Genomic DNA, 18,267 nt, shown 5'->3' with positions numbered 1-18,267 from the left:
GCCAGATCAGCCTTGGTACACACACAGATTTCACACTTCCCAGCCTGTTAGCCCCAGTTCTTCCCTTCTTCTGGCTGGTTGCTCCTGCAAATTCAAATCTGTACAGAAAATGAAGGTGGTTTAGTATGGGGTCTGGTCAGCAAGTTGGCCTGGGTAACAAAAATGTGGCCCTAGAAAAATCTTTGTATTACATGGTTTCTTCAAGGAATTCATAGTAGGTATATTTTGTACCACTACTAAGACAGTGAAAGTGTGTGTGCTAGAGATTTGTGGTTTGGGGTTTCCTTTGCCTCTTAAGGAAAGAGGCAGGTTAAGATCCCGTGATGTTTCCCATACTGGGATGGCTTGTTGGATTCCAGTATCTCGATGCATTAAGGAAGGCAAGGCAGGTGGACTGTTTCCAATAGTACTGGAAGACCTGGGTGCTCTGTTAGACCGAGTCATGCTAGCCTGCGCTAGATCACAGATGTACATGGGAGCTCTGTGGTGAAGCCCAGAAAATGCAACACACAGACTGGGGAGAGGACAGATTAACAGTGAATATTTATATTGTTGTAACATCTAGTCATAGTCATCCCTGAAGGCTGAAAGAAGAAAAATGTAACTGAAAGAAGGCAGCAAAATTTTTTTTTTTTTTTTTAATGGCAAGTTGTTAGCCCTTCCCCTCTGTTCCCGGGAATATAAATATTTCACTGATCTCAAAAGCTTCAGAAGGAAGTCTTGGCAGGTGAAAATACAGTGACTACAGAAGCTAGGTAATGGAAGAAAAGAAACGTTTCTTTTTACATACTATTGGATAAAGATGGCATTGGATGAATGGCAAGTAATAATACAGAAAATTAGGGTTTGGCTGAAGGGACTTGAAGGAGTCAAAGTGAGCACGCAGGAGAAAATACATCAAAAGGCAAAGGAGAATATACTACAAATGAGACATTTTGCAGATTTTCAGTTTTCTAGTGGAATGTTTCCTTTGAGCTTATGATATAGTGTCATCTTGTCCTGTCTGAGGCATCAAAACCTAAAGATTCTGGTCTGGTCATAAGGTAGAGGAGCAGTGATCTTACGTGTGTCTTACCATGATCCCTGTCCAATCTTTCCGTAAAGGAAAAGGTTTCTCAGTGAACTGTTGATGTTCAGATACACCTTTGAAACTTGCTGATAGGGTACATTGTGCGGAAAACTTTGTGGCGTTAGGTCTCCTCCTGTTTCAGACTGTGACCTTTTTATCATATTGAAGGTTTTTTTGGAAGAGGGAATAAAGTAGGCCTATGATGACTGCGTTGTTTTGGCATATCTTTTAGTCTTGACCTTTGAAATATGTCTTGAACTCTGGATCCCTTTTTTCTTCTCACCAATCAGAAAGATCCAAATGGAAATGTGAGATGTGTGCACGGGAGAGGATGCAAGTGTGGCTCCAACTAAGAGAAATGGTCTTTAGACTTTGTAGATCACCAGTCCCCAGTACTTCATAGGCAACAGGGTATGACTGGCCTCTAGCAGAAAAATACTAAAACTGGGGAGTGTGAAGGAGGCGTTTTTTTGTAGTGCATGGCTTGCTCAGTGTTGTAATACATTGACCAGTGAAACTTGGGATCTGCTGTTCAGGACGTTGGTAATGAAAATTTAAGTCACTTTTCCACTCTCTGCCCAGAGGGGCAGAGTAACAGCTTCTAGTGGTGGTGTGTCCCTGTTCACCTTGGTTGACTCCTGCAAACTAGTAAGAGAAACACTCAGGCTTTTAGGAGGCTTTTCCTGAATCCGTGGAGGCTGATCTGCAGCACTGTTTTTTGGTTTGTTTTTTTTTTTTAAATTTTTGGCCATTGTTAACATTTGCTGCTTTAGCTTATTTGAAGCTAGACAAGATCAAAATGAAAATACTCACTTTTTTATAGAAAAACGTTCTTGAATATGATAATGGGAAACTGTTGAAAGAATAGTATAATGTAGTTCAGAAACGTGAAAGATATTAAGCTCCTCTTCTGACTCTTGCTTGTGATTTCTTAAACGTACAATACAATGGGTCTTTGTCTGTAAGATTCTATTCATTAGAAACAAATTTTGTCCTGGAATTTTCTTTCTTCCTATCTGTATTTGGAGATTTCATATTTCCTATTTAAATTATAAAGCAGATTAACAAAACCAAAATCCTCAACTCTTATATCCAGCACTTTCATCCAGCACAGGTATCATTCTGTGTTGTGGCCTTGCTTTCAATCTTGAATTTATTCAGAAATAAATTTCTCTGAATAAAGCAAGACCATAGAGACCAATTCTTTTAAGCTTATGTGTCTCTGCTGTCAAGAAGGCAAGTGTTACTGCAGTCATAAACTTACCTTGTAACAATTAAAAATTAAAAAAAAAAAAAAAAAAGAAAAAAGAAAAAGAGAGTACTTTGGCATTATGCAATAATTTGTCTTTTGGCTTATTAGCATTGTATTGAACTAAGTATAACAGTACATATATGTGCTGTTAGGTTTTCTAACACAAGGCTCTATCTATCGATATGGCTGTGACAACCCACAAGTTTTTCCCTCCCCTATTTCTTGATGTTAGATAATAAATAGAAGTACATCAAGTTGGGCTCCTCTCCTTCCATGAGAGCTTTTTGGGATTTACTATCCCATTGTGTTCTTCACTCAGCATGTTCCTTTCAGCTTGTGACCTTTTTGCTGTCCCCAACAGTTTAAAAATTGTGGCAAAACTTTATGAATCACTCTCTCATGAGAGATATTAGCTGTGTATTATCTTGCCTTTTACAGACTCAACAGAGAATGTATTGATGTGAAGAGAGATGTTTGAAAATAGGGATGCTTGAAGCGTGCAGTGCAGCACACACAGGTCTCCTGTCATACTGTCTGTGTCATAAAAAATATTCTGAAGTCCCTCACTGCTAGTGAAAAACAGGAATCTTACCAACCAGGAGAGTTTGAACCCATCTTGGTACAACTCAATGTGAAAACTAGCTTTATTCTTGTAGATCCACACCAATAACCACCTTCCCTGTTGAGCCCCACTAGCCTGCCTTTCTTGTTTTTTGGGGTTTTTGGGGGGGGGGGGGGGGGGTGTTTGTTTGGTTTTTGTTGTAGTTTTGTTGTTTGTTTGTTTTGTTTTGGTTTTTTGTTTGTTTTGTTTTACACTACCACAATTTCTGAAGCTGCAAGCTATTCTTTATGGAGATTTTGGTATCTCTTTTGGTCCAGGTCTTATACCTTGTCTTCTTTTAAGCCAAAGTAACAATTGATTTGCTGCTAAGTATTTGCCTCTCTAAAGGGAAGAATACAGTTTCATCAGGTGCACTAGACTAGTGACTAGAAAATGAAGCCACTCTGCTGAGCACAGATATGTTGGGGGTGCCCTAGCAATCCTCCAAGGCAACATCCTGGCAAGCTAATTATAGCAGCTGAAATGTCTCAGTGCATGGCACATTAACAAGCAGCAACACTCATCTGGGTGGGCTGGCTGCAACTAAACCTTATACTCTTGCTGGTGTTCTTTCCCTCATTCCGAATCCCTTGCCTGTATTTAATCCTGCTGTAGTTTAAACACCTGTCTATCTGGAATGTGTGTGAAATGTCCCTACTACCCATGCTAAGCTATTTGCTCACCTGCTTTGCTTAGAAAGATAGCTTTCAAATAAACAATGATACAGTATTAGAGAGGAAAGCATATTGCATTAATAGAGCAGGGGTGAGGTGGTAATTCGTCAAACTAAATGGTTCTTGGTATCAAGATGATGAGGGGAGAGAATTGGATGAAGTCATCTTCATTTCACACATTGGATGTGTTAGCAAAGTTGTGATGACTGTTGCTGACAAGCTAAGAATTGTATATATCCTATTTCATTTACCATGTTGGCCTTTGTGTTTGCCTCATTTGCCATTCTTGCTTCTTTTCAGACAATAAACTCTTTGTGGCCAGAAACTGTCATTGTTAGGTATTTGTATAGTGCCTGGCACAATCAGAACTAAACCTAATTTGAAGTTTTCTGTTATTGCAATGAAAATGCTTTAATTTTTAATTAAATTCTACAGAAGACAACAACATTTAGGGGTGAGGTAGAGGCACCAAAATGACATCTAATGCTGTTTTCCATATAAGATGGGTAGCACTGCCTATTACTAAGCTTGTCCAACATGTCCCACTGTAAGCCCTTGTTTTAAATTGCTTGTAATGTTCTGAAACTTTATCCATTTGGACTCATGTTTTCTGTGCTTAATGTTCAGTTTTCAGAACGCTTCAGGCAAGGTGAAGCATTCCAGCCAAAACCAAGGCTGGATAAAGAAAAACATTCTGTGCATTTTAATATCTACAGAACTTTTCTTTTAAATCTCTGGATCTCCCATGCTTTGGAATAGCAATTTGGAATTTAAAATTTTGTCCAAGCTTGATTGCACAGTAACTATCTGAAAAGCTTTGGGTGAAATATACTCAGCAGCACCTGCTAGAGCTTCCCAGCTTCCTGGAGGTTCCCTCCACACTGAGGATGCTAAACTGAATTTCTCTGTATTTGCACCTCTACTGAGGCTTGAGACCCCATTCTCCTGTGTTCTCAGTGACCTGTTCCATGCTAGGTTGGGAGCCTGTTTGACTTGAATGCAGAATGAGTGGGAATTCTGCCAAGGTGTGGAGAACAGCTAGGACAAAGGGGTTGTGAAATTTGGACTTGGACACAATTTTGGAGAGGGCGCTGAGAACCATTCGGGCAAAAGGATAGAAATGGAAGGAATGGCAGTGTGGAAAATGTGGTCCAATGAGGAGCCCGCATTCTGGGACTGGGTGAACAAAGAGGTTGGCAAAAGGAGCGGGCTGAGGAGCGGAATAAAACTAGAACCACTTGGATATAGGGCATGTGAGCAACTGCAAGAGGAACTAAGAACAAAAGTGTGGGAAGACAGATCAAATAACTACTCCCGTGGAAAGTTCTAGGCCTGAAATGATGTGGCTCAGGGGCCAGAAGTAGTGGGGAGGCCAGTGCTGGAAGGCTGTAAGAATGAAACTGGACTGAGTAGAATAAAGAGAATGACACCTGAAATGTGGAAACTGGTACTGACTAGGTGAGAATAATGACACACAGACAGGGAGCAAGAACAGGAAAGGATAGAGCTGAGAAGAGGTGAGATGAAAGTGGTCGCTTTTGCAGAAGCGGGCAGAAGCCTAGTGCGTAACCACTATAATTTAATCCTGTTCAGAACTTGAAGTAGGAGTTAAGATTTTTGAACTTACAAAATGCTTAGATGCCTTGTACTACTAAACCACAGAAACAGTGGCAACCTACTGTGTTGCCAGTTGCAATGTTAGTTCACGTTCCAGAGTTCAATCAGAGGATACGAAGTCTGCAGTCCTGCACAAGTCTGTTGTAGGTATGAGTGTAGTGTGTTGAAATGAAGCTGGTATGTACTTGTTTGAGTAATTGCGCACAAATTCTGGTAAAAGAGCATTAAGATCTCAAAGCTGGGAATTCACAAGCTGTGCTTAAGTTAAGTCACACTTAAGTTACTTAATAAGCATCACCTTTGAGATCTGGAAGGATGCAGGGCTAGTTGTTAGACTCTTCTTTCTGCCTGTGTCTTATGTCTCATTGGCTGTATGCCTTCCAGTTGCCACAGAAGTGAGCAGGGGCAATACAGATAAGTCTTGCTTGCCATATGACCTTAATCTTGGTGCAGAACCAGGTCTATTCTGTGCTCCTAAAAAGCAGCATGGCATTATGTAATTCAAGGCAGTCATAAACTTAATTCTGGCAATGCCTGACTGGGAATCTTAGCTTTGCAACCTTTTGTAGTGTTTTGTAACAGTCATAAAACTTTTTTTTTCCAAATGTAAACTTATACTTACACTGCTCTAGTAGATACCATTATGTTATGTATTTAGGCTCTCTTAAATAAACCAACAGATGGTGTCTGCTTGCAGAGTTTGATCTTTCAAGAAGGTAAGCAACACAGAGGAATGCTCAAAGAAGGAAACAATGGAATACATTTTATATGATTAAAAACACATAGATAATTTCTTTAGAGCTTGATATAACAAACATACACCTAACATGATTTTAGGCTATCATTAATTAGTGTATTTACTTGTGTGAACAATTTGGAAGTGGTTGGGTGAGAAGTTTCTTTCATGTGTGATAGAGTTTGGTTTTGAATTTTATATCCAAGGTACATCTGCTGTTGGGTTATGGCTGCATGTATGCACAGAGAGGGGTAGAGAGAGGACAGATGCCTATGGCTGGCTTAGTGACATAGATTATGATGACTGGGCAGATACTCTGGTCTCTGCTTAGTGTAATATGAGCTTCTAGCTTTTGATTAGTGCATGTAGAGTTAATTTTTCACATGGCAGGAATGTGATGTTGGTTTCTCACTTTGGGATTTTTGTCCCATCTTTGTCCTTTTCCTCCTTTGTTTTTCTGTGAATGGAAGGATTGTAATTTTAATGCTGCTACTTGAATTCATCTCGAGCGTGGTGGCTGTTGGTGTCATCTCTCCCACTGCTTTATGCAACAAGCACAGTTTTTCTGCATCTGAAGATTTCCCTTCTCTAGCAGTCTTACTTCTCTTGGTACATATGCTATCCAGTTTACTTAGTGACATCTTTTGCTCTTTTCTTGGCTTTTAATTGTTTCTGATGTCTTTTTTTTTTTTTTTTTTTCCCCCTCTTTAGTTAACAAACCTGAACTTGGCAAGTGGAGCTATAAGCAAGGGGAATGCAGCTGCCCCACAGAGCTACCGCTCACCACTCAACAAAAGAGGGTCGTTGTGGGCTGTTCAGTCAGACACTCATATAGCTGACAAAAGATCTGTCTCTTCAGCAGTCAGGTAAGTTAAAATTGCTGCTTCAGCTTTTTGAAGAAGAATGCAGTGCACTCAGGAGCTCATTCGTAATTTGTGTTTGGCTTCTTGCTAAGGGAATAACATCTAGGGGCCTAGTACTGGTTCTTCTCAGGACTATCCTAGAAACTAGGCCTATGCAAATAGAGATATGTTCCCAGAGCTGGCAAGTTCATGGTGAAATAAAGGCATGGATGAACACGTAGAATGAAAGGGAAATGCCTGTTTCTCCTTGATTATTTCTCATCCCTGCATCTGTAAGTTTAGGTTTGCTGATGTTGAGACATATATGCGGAATGCAAACTTATACCCGGTACTGCAGAAATCTTTACCAAGGCCTCATCTTCATGCTTTTTCCTTGAATATCAAGTTTAGATTGTTCAGAGATAGACCAGCATCTTGCAGTGTTTATAAAAGTTTCAGATGGCTTCTTTATGCTCTTTATTAATTTTGGACATTGGAATTTACATTTATGGATGATAAGCTCATGTGACTCAGGACAAAGGACTGTGATTCTGCAGTAAAATCATTCTTCCTGGGATTGAAAGAGCAGCAAGATTTACTGTAAGGATTCTGGATCTTGGAAGCTAGGAGCAAGGCAAGCTTGCTGCAGTAGACTAGGCTGAATACAGGCCCAGAACTGCTGGAGATCTGAGTTTTTCCTTTGCCACTTCAGTAAATATTATTTATTCCTTTGCTTAAGCCTTCATTTTTGTCTTTTTAAAGCAGAATAATGAGGCAGAGCTTCTCCAACACATGAGTTTAGGACCGGAAAGCACTGTATACATGAAAATACTGATTCTTTGGTGCCCGAATGCTACTGGAAAATGGAGGGAGGTGAGAGAGGCAGAGACACAGTGCAGAAGGCATGTGACCTGAGTGGTCATCCTTTCCCAAATGGGCCCTTCAGTAGGAGGATTGGAATGGGATTTGGAAAGCTGAAGTAAAATTGTTCTTATTCCATCAGTCACTGCTTTTCATCCTGCCTAAAGAAGAGGAATGTGAGAAATGAATTCCTGGCCTGTTTCTGTTCCAGCACAATGTTTGCCTCTGGGGTTTAGAGTTATTGAGAGAGGAGGTGGTGGTGATTCTGCTCTTGGAGCCCAGCCGGGTGAGCTATTACCTAATCCAAATAAAGAACCTATCCAACAGGTGTAAACTGCCTTCCTCTCTTAACATAGCTTGAGAGAGCAGCGGAGTGCAGGCTGTCCTAGAGCTTCCATTCCTTTCTCAACTCTATTTGCACCTCTGCATGGACTCACAGACATTGCTGGAAAGGGATTACTCATGGTCAAAATCTTCTGTTACAGAACTCTGCAGAAGTCACTGTAATTACCATGTTGCTCTGAAACCATTGCAGTTATATGTTACCTGTAGATCTGAGAACCCACCATTTAATGCCCAGAAATCCACTCTGAACAACTTTCAAGGCTCTGCCTCATCTAGCATTGTATGCATAGTTTAATGCCTTTAGAAATTCTGTTTTGTTTTGTGCAGCAATCCAAAAGTACTTCAGAATTGTCTGGCCACAGCTGGTATAAGATTCCATCTTCAAACCTTTTATGAACCATTTGGTCTTTCAGTACTTCAGTTGCTCTGTTTTTATCCTCAGAGCAAGAGACAGAAAGATGTCTTGAGACCCTTTATTGAATTACTTTATCTTCATGGATGCTTGTATCGAATGGCCAGAATACGAGGAGTTAAAAGTTTTATATAAATCTGGAAATGAAGAAAAAGGGATACTTGAGGCAGTGCTGGATTACTTGAACTGTGAACTTTTATTTAATGAGAGAATTCCAAAAGGAATATCAAGGTCATGATATATGGAGATGGCTATCTTGTATTGTCAATGCCTTTTTTGCTACTTGATCTGTTACATTGGAGCAAGCAGTTCATAGAGGGTCATCTGATGGGTGTCAGCCTGTGCTCAGTGCTGGATGACTGTTCGAAAAAAAGCTTCCTGTTTTGTTCCATTAAGGTTCTGGTCTATCAGTTGTAGAATTCAGCAAGGATGGAAATGTTTTGTAAATGGGTCTTTTATCTGGCTTGCACTCGGCTCCAGTTCAAACATCTGCCTCTGAAACTCAGTCCTTACAGTTTTTGTATGGCTCTGTGGTAAATCTAAGCCATTTTACTGCTGCTGAAGTTTGTTTTTGTTTTGATGCTTGCAATCTATAGGATTCAGGCTATTCTTACTGACAAATCTTCCTCCTCTTTAACTCCCACTCTCCCATACTGACTTATCTAAATATTTCTCAAAAGAAGTTCTCCCTTCTTTTGTCGAATTCTTTTGGCTCTATGAGAAGAGGTGCCGAATCAGTAGTCTGCTTGCCAAAAGGCAAAGGAGATCTTGAGTTTGCAGACAAAGCAGCCTGCAGGGCTACACAAGAAGTGAGATGTTCCAAGTTATACATGGGCTTACTTCTGACTACCGTAGCATGGCTGCCAGCCTCTGCCACCTTTGCTGCAGCCCTGTCGTTGTTGCCCTCTGTAGCTCATTGAGGCTATGCCAAATCTGCTTTCTCCTTCTTTAACCCTAGTCCTGTCCCAGTGCCCTATTTCAGTTCTATCTCTGCTTCTCACTCTATCCATCAGGCAGGATTGTCACCCTTTCACATTCTGCTGTAAAGGCACTAAATGTGGTTACATGTTTTGTAGTAGAAGTATTTAAGATTCCCATATATAATTTTTATCACAATTTTAGTAGTGTAATCTAAGGACAACAAATATGAAAGTGATTCCTCATTATCCAGTGAAACTAATTCCCAGTCACTGAAGCTAAGACCTTACTAGAACTGCTCTTGAAAAAGCATTCTCTTGAAAGTGTTCTCAGTTGCATAATAAAGGTAAAAAATCAGGTGTTTGAGAATGAAGCTCGTTGATTCAGAACCTAAACTAACTTTTGAGAACCTGTTGGCAAATAGTTGCATAATCCCTAGTGGTGGGGATGGTGGACATTCCTAGAAGCTTCTGGCACTGGAATCTGCAGCTACTGTGTCACTTGTTTTTTGAAAAAGACTGTGGATTTCTTCTCAAAGAATAACTTGGGCTCTGCAGATCTCCAAGACCTGGACCAAAGCTAGTGAAAAGATTTCTTTCTAACTGGTACAGATTTCTGTGTTTTCAGTGGGCACCTTGGATTCAACAGTAGCCATCCTTAGAATCATAGAATCATTAAGGTTGGAAAAGACCTCTAAGATCATCAAGTCCAACCGTCAACCCAACACCACCATGCCCACTAACCCATGTCCCTAAGCGCCTCATCTACACGTCTTTTAAATACTTCCAGGGATGGTGACTCTACCACTTCCCTGGGCAGCCTGTTCCAAGGCCTGACCACTCTTTCAGTAAAGAATTTTTTCCTAATGTCCAGTCTAAACCTCCCTTGGTGCAACTTGCTCAGGTTCATCTTTTAGAACTCATATGGGCCGTCTGTTGGCAAGAATTCAGCAGTGAAATGGTCAGTGTTTTCTCAGACATCTGTTTCATTAGCTTCTTGTTCTTTCATAACATCTTTCTCAAACCTAAAGACCAGACCAGCCTAGCTCTTCTGAAGTACTCAGCATGTTTTTTCCTTGGATCTTCTGACAGATTTATCTAACTTGGTTGGGGGGGGGCAGGCAAGCAAGCTTCCCTGTCATCATCAGAGGGTAGAATGGCAGTCCAAATTATAGCAGACAGCCTGGGAGGGCTACTGCAGTCAGAAACAAGGGATTCTCCTCTTCTCATTGCTTGACATGCCCAAAATACTTCTTAGCTCATAATTTCAGCCAAGGTGCTCAGGTTCATTGAGAAATGATATTTTGTTGGCAGTGTGTCTAATCTGGGTTAAATTGTATAAAACCAGACTTTTTCAATTTTCTCATCTAAGGGTTTCTAAGTTTAATTTGCTCTGGTGTCATTCTCAGTGGTAGTAACAGCGGCAGCTGCTCAGGGCTTAATGGTCTGTGTGCACATACTTGCCATATGTCCAGGTTCCCAAACAGGCTCCGCTTTGTGTTGTATTTTCATTTTTATTTTTCCTTGCCTGGAAGTATCGAACGGGGTGGGAAACTAGAAGATGCCGCCTAGACATTTGGCATCTCAGGCTTTCAGGAACCCCAAACAATATGCCTCATATCTGGAAATTCTGGAAATATCTGATGTGTGGTTAAGCCTGCAGCTTTTTGAAGGAATCGGACTTCATGCCCACTCACAGCACAGCTAAAGCATTCACATAGTAGGTGCTGCTTGGTCATATTGCATATATTTACTGCTCACGTACAAATCAACTGAACAATATGAGTGCAGGAAATCCAGTACCACTTAAAACGTTAGCTTCCTGTGCCTGTTCTAATAGCAAATATGTATTTATTTGTATCCCAAAAATTCTACACAGAAAAATGATTGTACACTCCAGTCGCTTGCACACCCCAGCTCACAAATTAAGACCCCTGTGCCGCATCCCCTGACAATCTTATACTGCTTTTGCAGTCTCCCAAACCAGGACCTTCTTTTTAATCACTGGCCTTCCTTAGCCTCGGCTGGGTAGTGGGTGTTTTATATCCTCCTTCCCCACCTAGTGCCTACTACTGCTTCATGCCTGTTTCTTTTACTGCTAGGGGTACATGTACTACATGTTCTAGGTTTCAGATGTTCTGGTCTGATCATACTGAGTATATATATCCTTTGGAATTGTAAGGATGTGGATGAGTCTCTGATCTCTCTTGAGATTTTGTTCTGTGCTGGTCTAAGTGCCTTCTCTGTTTCCACTGAAACTTTGAGTTTTGCCAGAAAGACCCCAGACAACTATCACAGGCTAATTGTAGTTCACCGGTCTTGATCCTTCATGTCGAACGAGCAGCCTGCTGCATCTGACATATAGGGAAGGTGAAAGTGGCTTCACTGTTTGCTTAGTTTTTATTTTAAACTTTGGAGGTGTGGAACGTAAAATAAGAAATCAGGCTTGGACCCTGACTAGACAGGCTCTGAAGAGCTGAGAAGAATGATACTAGAATAGCCAAGAGACGTGCTTATATGTAAGGTGATTCTCACAATGATAGAAGGGTGAGCAGTTGATGGGACAGTCTTGTTTTTTTGCAAGACTTGTGAGCTAGGCCAGGATGGGCTTAGCATGGCAGAAGCAGCATGGATGTTGCAGTAGGGGCTGTGGAAAAGAGCTAACTACATATGGGCTTGCAGCTAGAAGTAGAGAGGAGAGAATTCCCAGGAATCTTGGCAGCTAATGCCAAGTTTTTATAAGAATAAATCTATTTCTCTTTGTTACATATGTGTTGCCTTGTAGTTCTGCATGTTAAGGGTTGATAGTGACTTTATTCTCTTCCAAATCATTTGTTTCAAGCTTTCTGCAGTCTCTTGCAAGGTAGAGGCTGCCCGACTGCTGTCCCATGGTGCACTTGCCAAGTGGTCAGAGCCTATTTGTTTGCACAGCATCTGGGTGCAAGCTAACTTGGAGACTGTGCTGCGCTGATGCCTCTGGAGGAAATGAAGGGAGAAAGCAGCAGGCATTGAGGGCTACACAATAGGCCTTCAGTCTGGTTTGAGCAAACTGCGTTGACCTTAACGCCTCCCTAGCTCAGCAGCACAGAAGTGCCAGAGCAGCAGCAGACCAACAGCACTGAGTCCAGCCCTGTGCAAGCATAGTCACATGTCTGTTCCTTGCTCCTCATACCGCTTGTCCTCTTCTCTTTTCTCTTTACCTCTTGACCTTAATGCCTAAATTAATTCAATTTCTTTATTTGAGGTGGAGGAGTAATTGAGTACAGTGATTTTCCACGACCGATCCCCTGTCTGTGTCTCCTTGGCAGCTCTGTCACGCTGATTCTGCCTGCAGTCCTTGAGAAGCAGCATTTCTGAGAGCCCTGAATTTGGGGTTTGGTCTATTATTACCTTCTGCTCAGAGGAGGTTTGAGGGTGGGCAAAAAATAAAAGTACTGCCTGGGTAGCTGTATGTTCTTGCAACTCACCCTGTCTCTGGTTTGTGCATGTTCTTCCTCTACCCATGCATATTTGTGCCTGTTAACAGCCTTCGCCCACCCCGGCAACCTCTTACCTTTTTTTTTTTTTTTTTTTACACATCTCCCAGGGCCACCGGTGACAACTTGCTAACTGTGGAAGTGAATTGGCTGACTTAAACTTCAGAAATACATGGCTTGCCTTTTATTTTTTTTTCTATATATATTTTGGTCACACTAGAGAAACTTGTGATGGCAGGTCCAATTACTCTCCATCCTGCTCGGAAATCGCCCTGAGCCTCAACACCATGGGTTGGCACAGTCCTGAAGGATCCCTGCTTCCCACAGCTAGGCCTTGGCTCTGTCTGTCTGGAGCCTCCGGGAGAGGAAAGGCGGAAAGCTCGTGACTTGCCCAGACAGCCTGAGGCCTGGCCCTGCAGCCTCGGCTCCCCAGACGCTGTTGAGTCGGACTTGGCTGGCAGCCGCCACGCTGTTACTTTTCCGAGGTAATAAGTGAGATTAATCGCAGGACCCTTTCCAGAGGCGAAGGGGATTTGGGCCGCGTGCAGGGAGAGTGTAGGAGCCAGTGCTCGGGCTGTGAGCTGGAGGCGAGAGCTGGGGCCTTGCAGCAGGGCAGAGCGGGGCACCAGCGGACTTGTGTGAGTGTGGCCTGTCTGCTCAGCTGCTTCTGGGAGGCTTTGCTGGAGCTGCAGCCTGGGGCCTCCCTTGGACTGGCTCTAGCTGAGCTCAGGGGGCACGTCATCTGCACTACCTGTGTCTGCTGGCCTTGGGCAATTATGGTTTTTGCAAATAGCTCTCGAAATTTGACGGGGACAGGTTCCTCTTTGACTGCATGACTTCCTTTCAGAGAAGATATGAGGATCTTTCCCATTATTCCCAGCAAGCAGCCCATGTTGGTAGGTGGAGGGAAGTGACAGGGATTTCATACATTCCCCCAAGCCAATACTGCGTAATGGTTTTGGGTTTTCTCATTTCAGCTGCCTCTACAAACTGACCTTACCCTAATGTAAACATAGGATTTGCCATCCTGGACTAGGCTGCTAATCTGTCTAGTTCTCCTGTTCCGTGCTTCAGAGCACCACCATCTTCAGTAGAAGCACAGAGAACATTCTGATGGGCAGCAGTGAAATTCCCTGTCTGGGGGGAAAGCTTGCTTTAACCCTCCACATGTTACCACCTGGCTTGTAGTTCTCACAATAGTTTCTGTTCTACAGTCTAGTGTGGATGTTGTCATTAATCATATATTTTTACTTTCTGGAAAAACTGTAGTCTCATTGAGCTCTAACAGTGAGTTCCACAGGTGAATTACATATTATGCAAAAGTTTCCTTTTTTATTTTTTTTTCCCAAATTTGCCAAAAGTCTCTGCACCCTTATTCCATGAAGGCAAACAGAAATGCCTGATTTATTTTCTGCATTATTTACTCTCTATGTTTCTATCATCTCCGTTCTTATTTGTCTCTCCTAAACAAAACAGTCCCATTCTTTTCAAGTTCTAAATGGAAATCTTCCCAGCCCTCTAATAATTGTCTGGCTGTCTTTATAGAGATGACAAGAAATGAAAACAGTATATCAAGTAGGAGTAAAACATTGGTTTTATGTAAGTAACACTATTGTATCTTTATTTTCTAAATCATAGCTTACATATACTAATATCTTGTTGGCTTCTAATCATGTTAAACACTGTATTTTTTATTAATATGCAGTTGTTTTTCTTTGATTATTGCAGTAAATGTAAAACTGAGCAACAGGTATAGGCAGTTCATGCTGATACAATTCTTTTTTTTTTTTCTTCTTTCCATTCTCCTTCTTCACCAGTGAATTCTTCTCTTCCTGAATTCAGCTGCCACCAGTGGATTTTGTTGGTTGTGACGGAAGTCACATGCTGTTTTCTGTTCTACATTCAATATAGAACAAGTTGAAATCTTTTAGTGTCTTGCACTGCTTGACTCATAACCTCCCCCCAGCCATCCCTGATCTTAAATCTCTTTGAAATATCCTGTGTAGGTTCTAGACATTTCATGTTGCAAAGTGACCAGCAGATTTCCCTTTCTTCTGCATTTATCTAAACTTCCCAATCACCATTAAAGTAGTTGTTTTCCAGAGTGGTATTCGGAGGGTTAATGTGGCCATAGCTCTCACTTCAGTAGCTGTAATGGGGGAGATCAGCTCTGCTGCTTACAGCCTTCTAGGAATGAGAGGACCCCTGTAGTCTGGTGCTCTGTGGGAGCAGCTCTGGCTGCAGCAGACTTTCTCTCTAGAGGGGTTCTGAAAGGGTTACAAGGGAGCCTTGGCTGTTTCTTTGAGCTATTTGGAAAGGACGGGCCTCAGACAGCTTGGCAGGAACCTGGGGCCCTGTTTTTTCCAGCCCAGCCCTTCCTTCTGCACGGAGCTGTCAGGGAATCCCACGAATGTCTGGTTTCTCCCCTTTCCTATTTTTTTTCAGCAATAATTTTATCCATCCCTGGCTCTTCCCCACACAGGGACCTCAAGTTTTGTCCATTGATTGGTCTTGCAGGTAGTGAGGTAGAAATGAAAGCTGGGCTACCATGCCATAGCTGGAATTAGTTCACAGTTGTGCAGCTGAGAAGGGCATTGGGAAGTTTCCCAGAAGAGCGTCCTTTCTGGCATTGGTCTTAGGGCAGGTCCATCTGGCCTAAGAACAGAGGGATTGAACGGGCCCATCTTTGAACTGTGCTATTCCTGTGGGTCACAGTGAGGCACTTTGAAATCTCAGAGCTGCATGTTCTGTATCCTCCCTACCAGACACACAACCAAATGCTGCTTTGTAAAAATGGAAATCCCCTTTGTAAGCAGGCTTATGAAGGACAAGACAGGTTAGCAACCTTTCCTTCATTTGTCTCATGCGCTCCAGGGCTGTCCTGAAGTTGAACTCATTGTGAATATTTTGGAGATTTCCAGGTCTGCCCTATACCTTTTCACTTCAAGAAAATGGAGGTGTCTAGAGGATAGTGTTAGAAAGGAAGTTTGGTTACTGGTGAGAGCAAAGGTCTTGAACAGCTGTGTTGAAGACATTGGTGGTGTACAGCTGATAAAGAGAAATTGAATTAGGATTATCTTGCTATCTCTGTAAGCCTGTCAGATGTTGGGAGCAGGGTGTGATCTGAGATCCATGTGGAAAGCTTTTCCAGAAGGCAGCCTTCGTGTGGGGCAGTCCCTGGACAATTCTCGGAAGTCGGCAGCCAAAGGGCCTGGAGTCAAGCTCAGATGAGTTAAGGGTTTCAGAGACCAAGTACGAATGCCAGAGCAGGAGGTAGCAAAAGGGGCCAAAGGGTTTTCCCTCCTGCTAGGCTTTATTTTGGGGCTACCTTCCATTGTACAGTGAAGTTTCTACCACCAATGCACGTTCATGTTTTCCATCCAGCCTGAGGTCATGCTTTAGCTTGGCTGGCTCAGGACGAGCATGGTGCTCTTTTTGGTGTTTCATCCTGTGATATAAATGGGAATTCCCTGCCAAAAGCACAAAGAAACCCCCTTCCTATCCCTGAAAGTATTAGTCAGCCTTTCCTATGAAAATCTTCCTTTGTCACCTCATTTTCCCCACCTTTCAGACTGGAGGAGTTCTGTAGCTGACACAAGAGTTTGTGAATTGTATGCTGTTGGCTACGTGACAGCCTGTTACTCTCCAGGGCTTCTCTAGGCTGCAGGTATCAAGGAGCAGCTGTTTGTGAGCCATGCAGGGCTTCAGTGTTTAACAAAAACCTCTCTTGAAAAAGGGGGAGGGAAAAAAAAGTGTAAAAAAAGTCAGGAAGTATTTCAGCTTCCCTATGCATGTGATGATAGCTTTTCTTGGTGATCCTGTTCACTAGCTCATAGGTTTTGGAAGTGTACTTGTATTGTGTAAGCTGAAGAAGATGGGGCAACCAGAACTCCACTGTGGAATGCCAGCTTTCTGTTTAGGGTATAGGGTGAATTATAATGAGTAACAGTTTTGGTTAGTAGTACTTTCTTAGTCTTTACCCAACACTGTATACTATCAGTCAGTGAGTAGTTTGACCAAAATGCTCTGGGTAAGAGGACTTGGTTGGTAATGCGCAAGAAAGCATTTGGGTGGCTCAGGAAAGCTGGTTATTGTCCTGAACCAGTGCCAGTTACAAAGCTTTTTAAGTGCACTGTTAAAGGTAGGCTCTGCAATGTCAGGATGGAAATACGGATCCAGAGTCCTTTATCACGAGCAGTTATTTCTAGGGTTTCATTCTGTAACAATAGTTGAAAGATGGATATCCTCTTAAAAAAAAAAAAAAAGGCAAAAAAACCCTAGGTAGAGCTTAAAGATACCACAGTTTCCAGACACTGTCCTGTTGCACTCATTGAACTTTTATTAACATTTCTCATCTAATTACTGTCCACAGCAAACCAGGTGGCAAGAGGTCAAGGTAGCCTGGCTGATCCAAGTCTGCTGAAAACTGGCCCTGAGAAAACAACCTTTAGAAAAAGGAATTTCAAAGTGAGAGCACCTTATCAAAGACACTGATTATGTTCCAGCTGCTGGTATCCATGATGTTGCATGGCTTCTTTGCTTGAATTTTAGATTGCATCTGGCTCAGTAAATGTCTTCCACTGCCCTTTCTATCTTTCTGCTATCTGGCACATGGGTCTTGACTGAAAAGTTAGTCTAAGATGGTTGTTATCTGGCAGTGCTGCTTCTTGGCAGCTGTCTGTCAAGGATGCTTAGGCTGGGCAAGAGTCATCCTTTGGAGCAAAAGGGCTGTGGCTTATGCGGTCTTAACCATTTGTATGCATAAAGAATTCTTTATTTGCTTGTTGCTGAAAAAAAATAATTATAATCTTCTCGTGAAGAATGTAGCCAAGTTGGGCTGTGAATGTCTTCAGCGTTGAAAATTGAGTTTTCTTCAAAATTCAGCTCAGAAAACTTGCAGTTTGGTAGACTATGTGAAGAGCAGGAGGAAACCTCAAGTCTGGACCATCTGTTTCTTTTTTGATATTGGGATAAAGATGCTGATGAGTAAAGAGGTGTCAGCTTCTCTTCACTTAGCATTTTGAAAAAGCTGCAGATGCTGAGACTTGAAACTGAGTGAGTTTAAGAATTTTATTTCTTGCTGCTGGTGACTGAGTGTAGATCCACAAGGAGGCAACAGTCATACCAACGAAGGCTTGGCATTCCTAGAAGCTGTTTGAACTTTCAGATCCACACCTAATACAGCATTTTCAGGGATTTTTTTTTTTCTGAGATTTTAGCCACAGAACAGCATAAATAGAATAATATTCTTATTAGTCAGAAGCTCAAGTTTGACACCTATGTTGGTCTTTTATGGTACTGATGAGTAAGTATCTAGGATTTATGGCTTCTTTCACTTATAAACAATAATTCTGAATTTCAAATGAGAACTTTCCAGTACTCATTAAAGACAACATACTGCTTACAGTGTAGTGACTTCTACTTCCCAGGGCTGTTTTCTAAAAGATCTCAAACTGTGGTGTTAG

At 42.0% G+C, this 18,267-nt stretch overlaps 1 protein-coding gene across 1 annotated transcript in view; it reads left to right on the top strand.

Annotated features, from left to right (window-relative positions):
• LOC104083506 (tubulin polyglutamylase TTLL5-like) overlaps positions 1-18,267 on the top strand; it is a 72,025-nt gene that overhangs the window by 11,342 nt on the left and 42,416 nt on the right. Inside the window, exon 2 of the mRNA XM_009587010.1 lies at positions 6,661-6,815. Within this exon, the coding sequence (XP_009585305.1) occupies positions 6,661-6,815 (155 nt within the window). The remainder of the gene's footprint in view (positions 1-6,660; positions 6,816-18,267) is intronic.

Source organism: Fulmarus glacialis, unplaced genomic scaffold (genome assembly GCF_000690835.1).
Source record: "Fulmarus glacialis isolate BGI_N327 unplaced genomic scaffold, ASM69083v1 scaffold14511, whole genome shotgun sequence".
Classification (NCBI taxonomy): domain Eukaryota; kingdom Metazoa; phylum Chordata; class Aves; order Procellariiformes; family Procellariidae; genus Fulmarus; species Fulmarus glacialis.
This window is presented reverse-complemented; position numbering and strand designations above follow the sequence as displayed.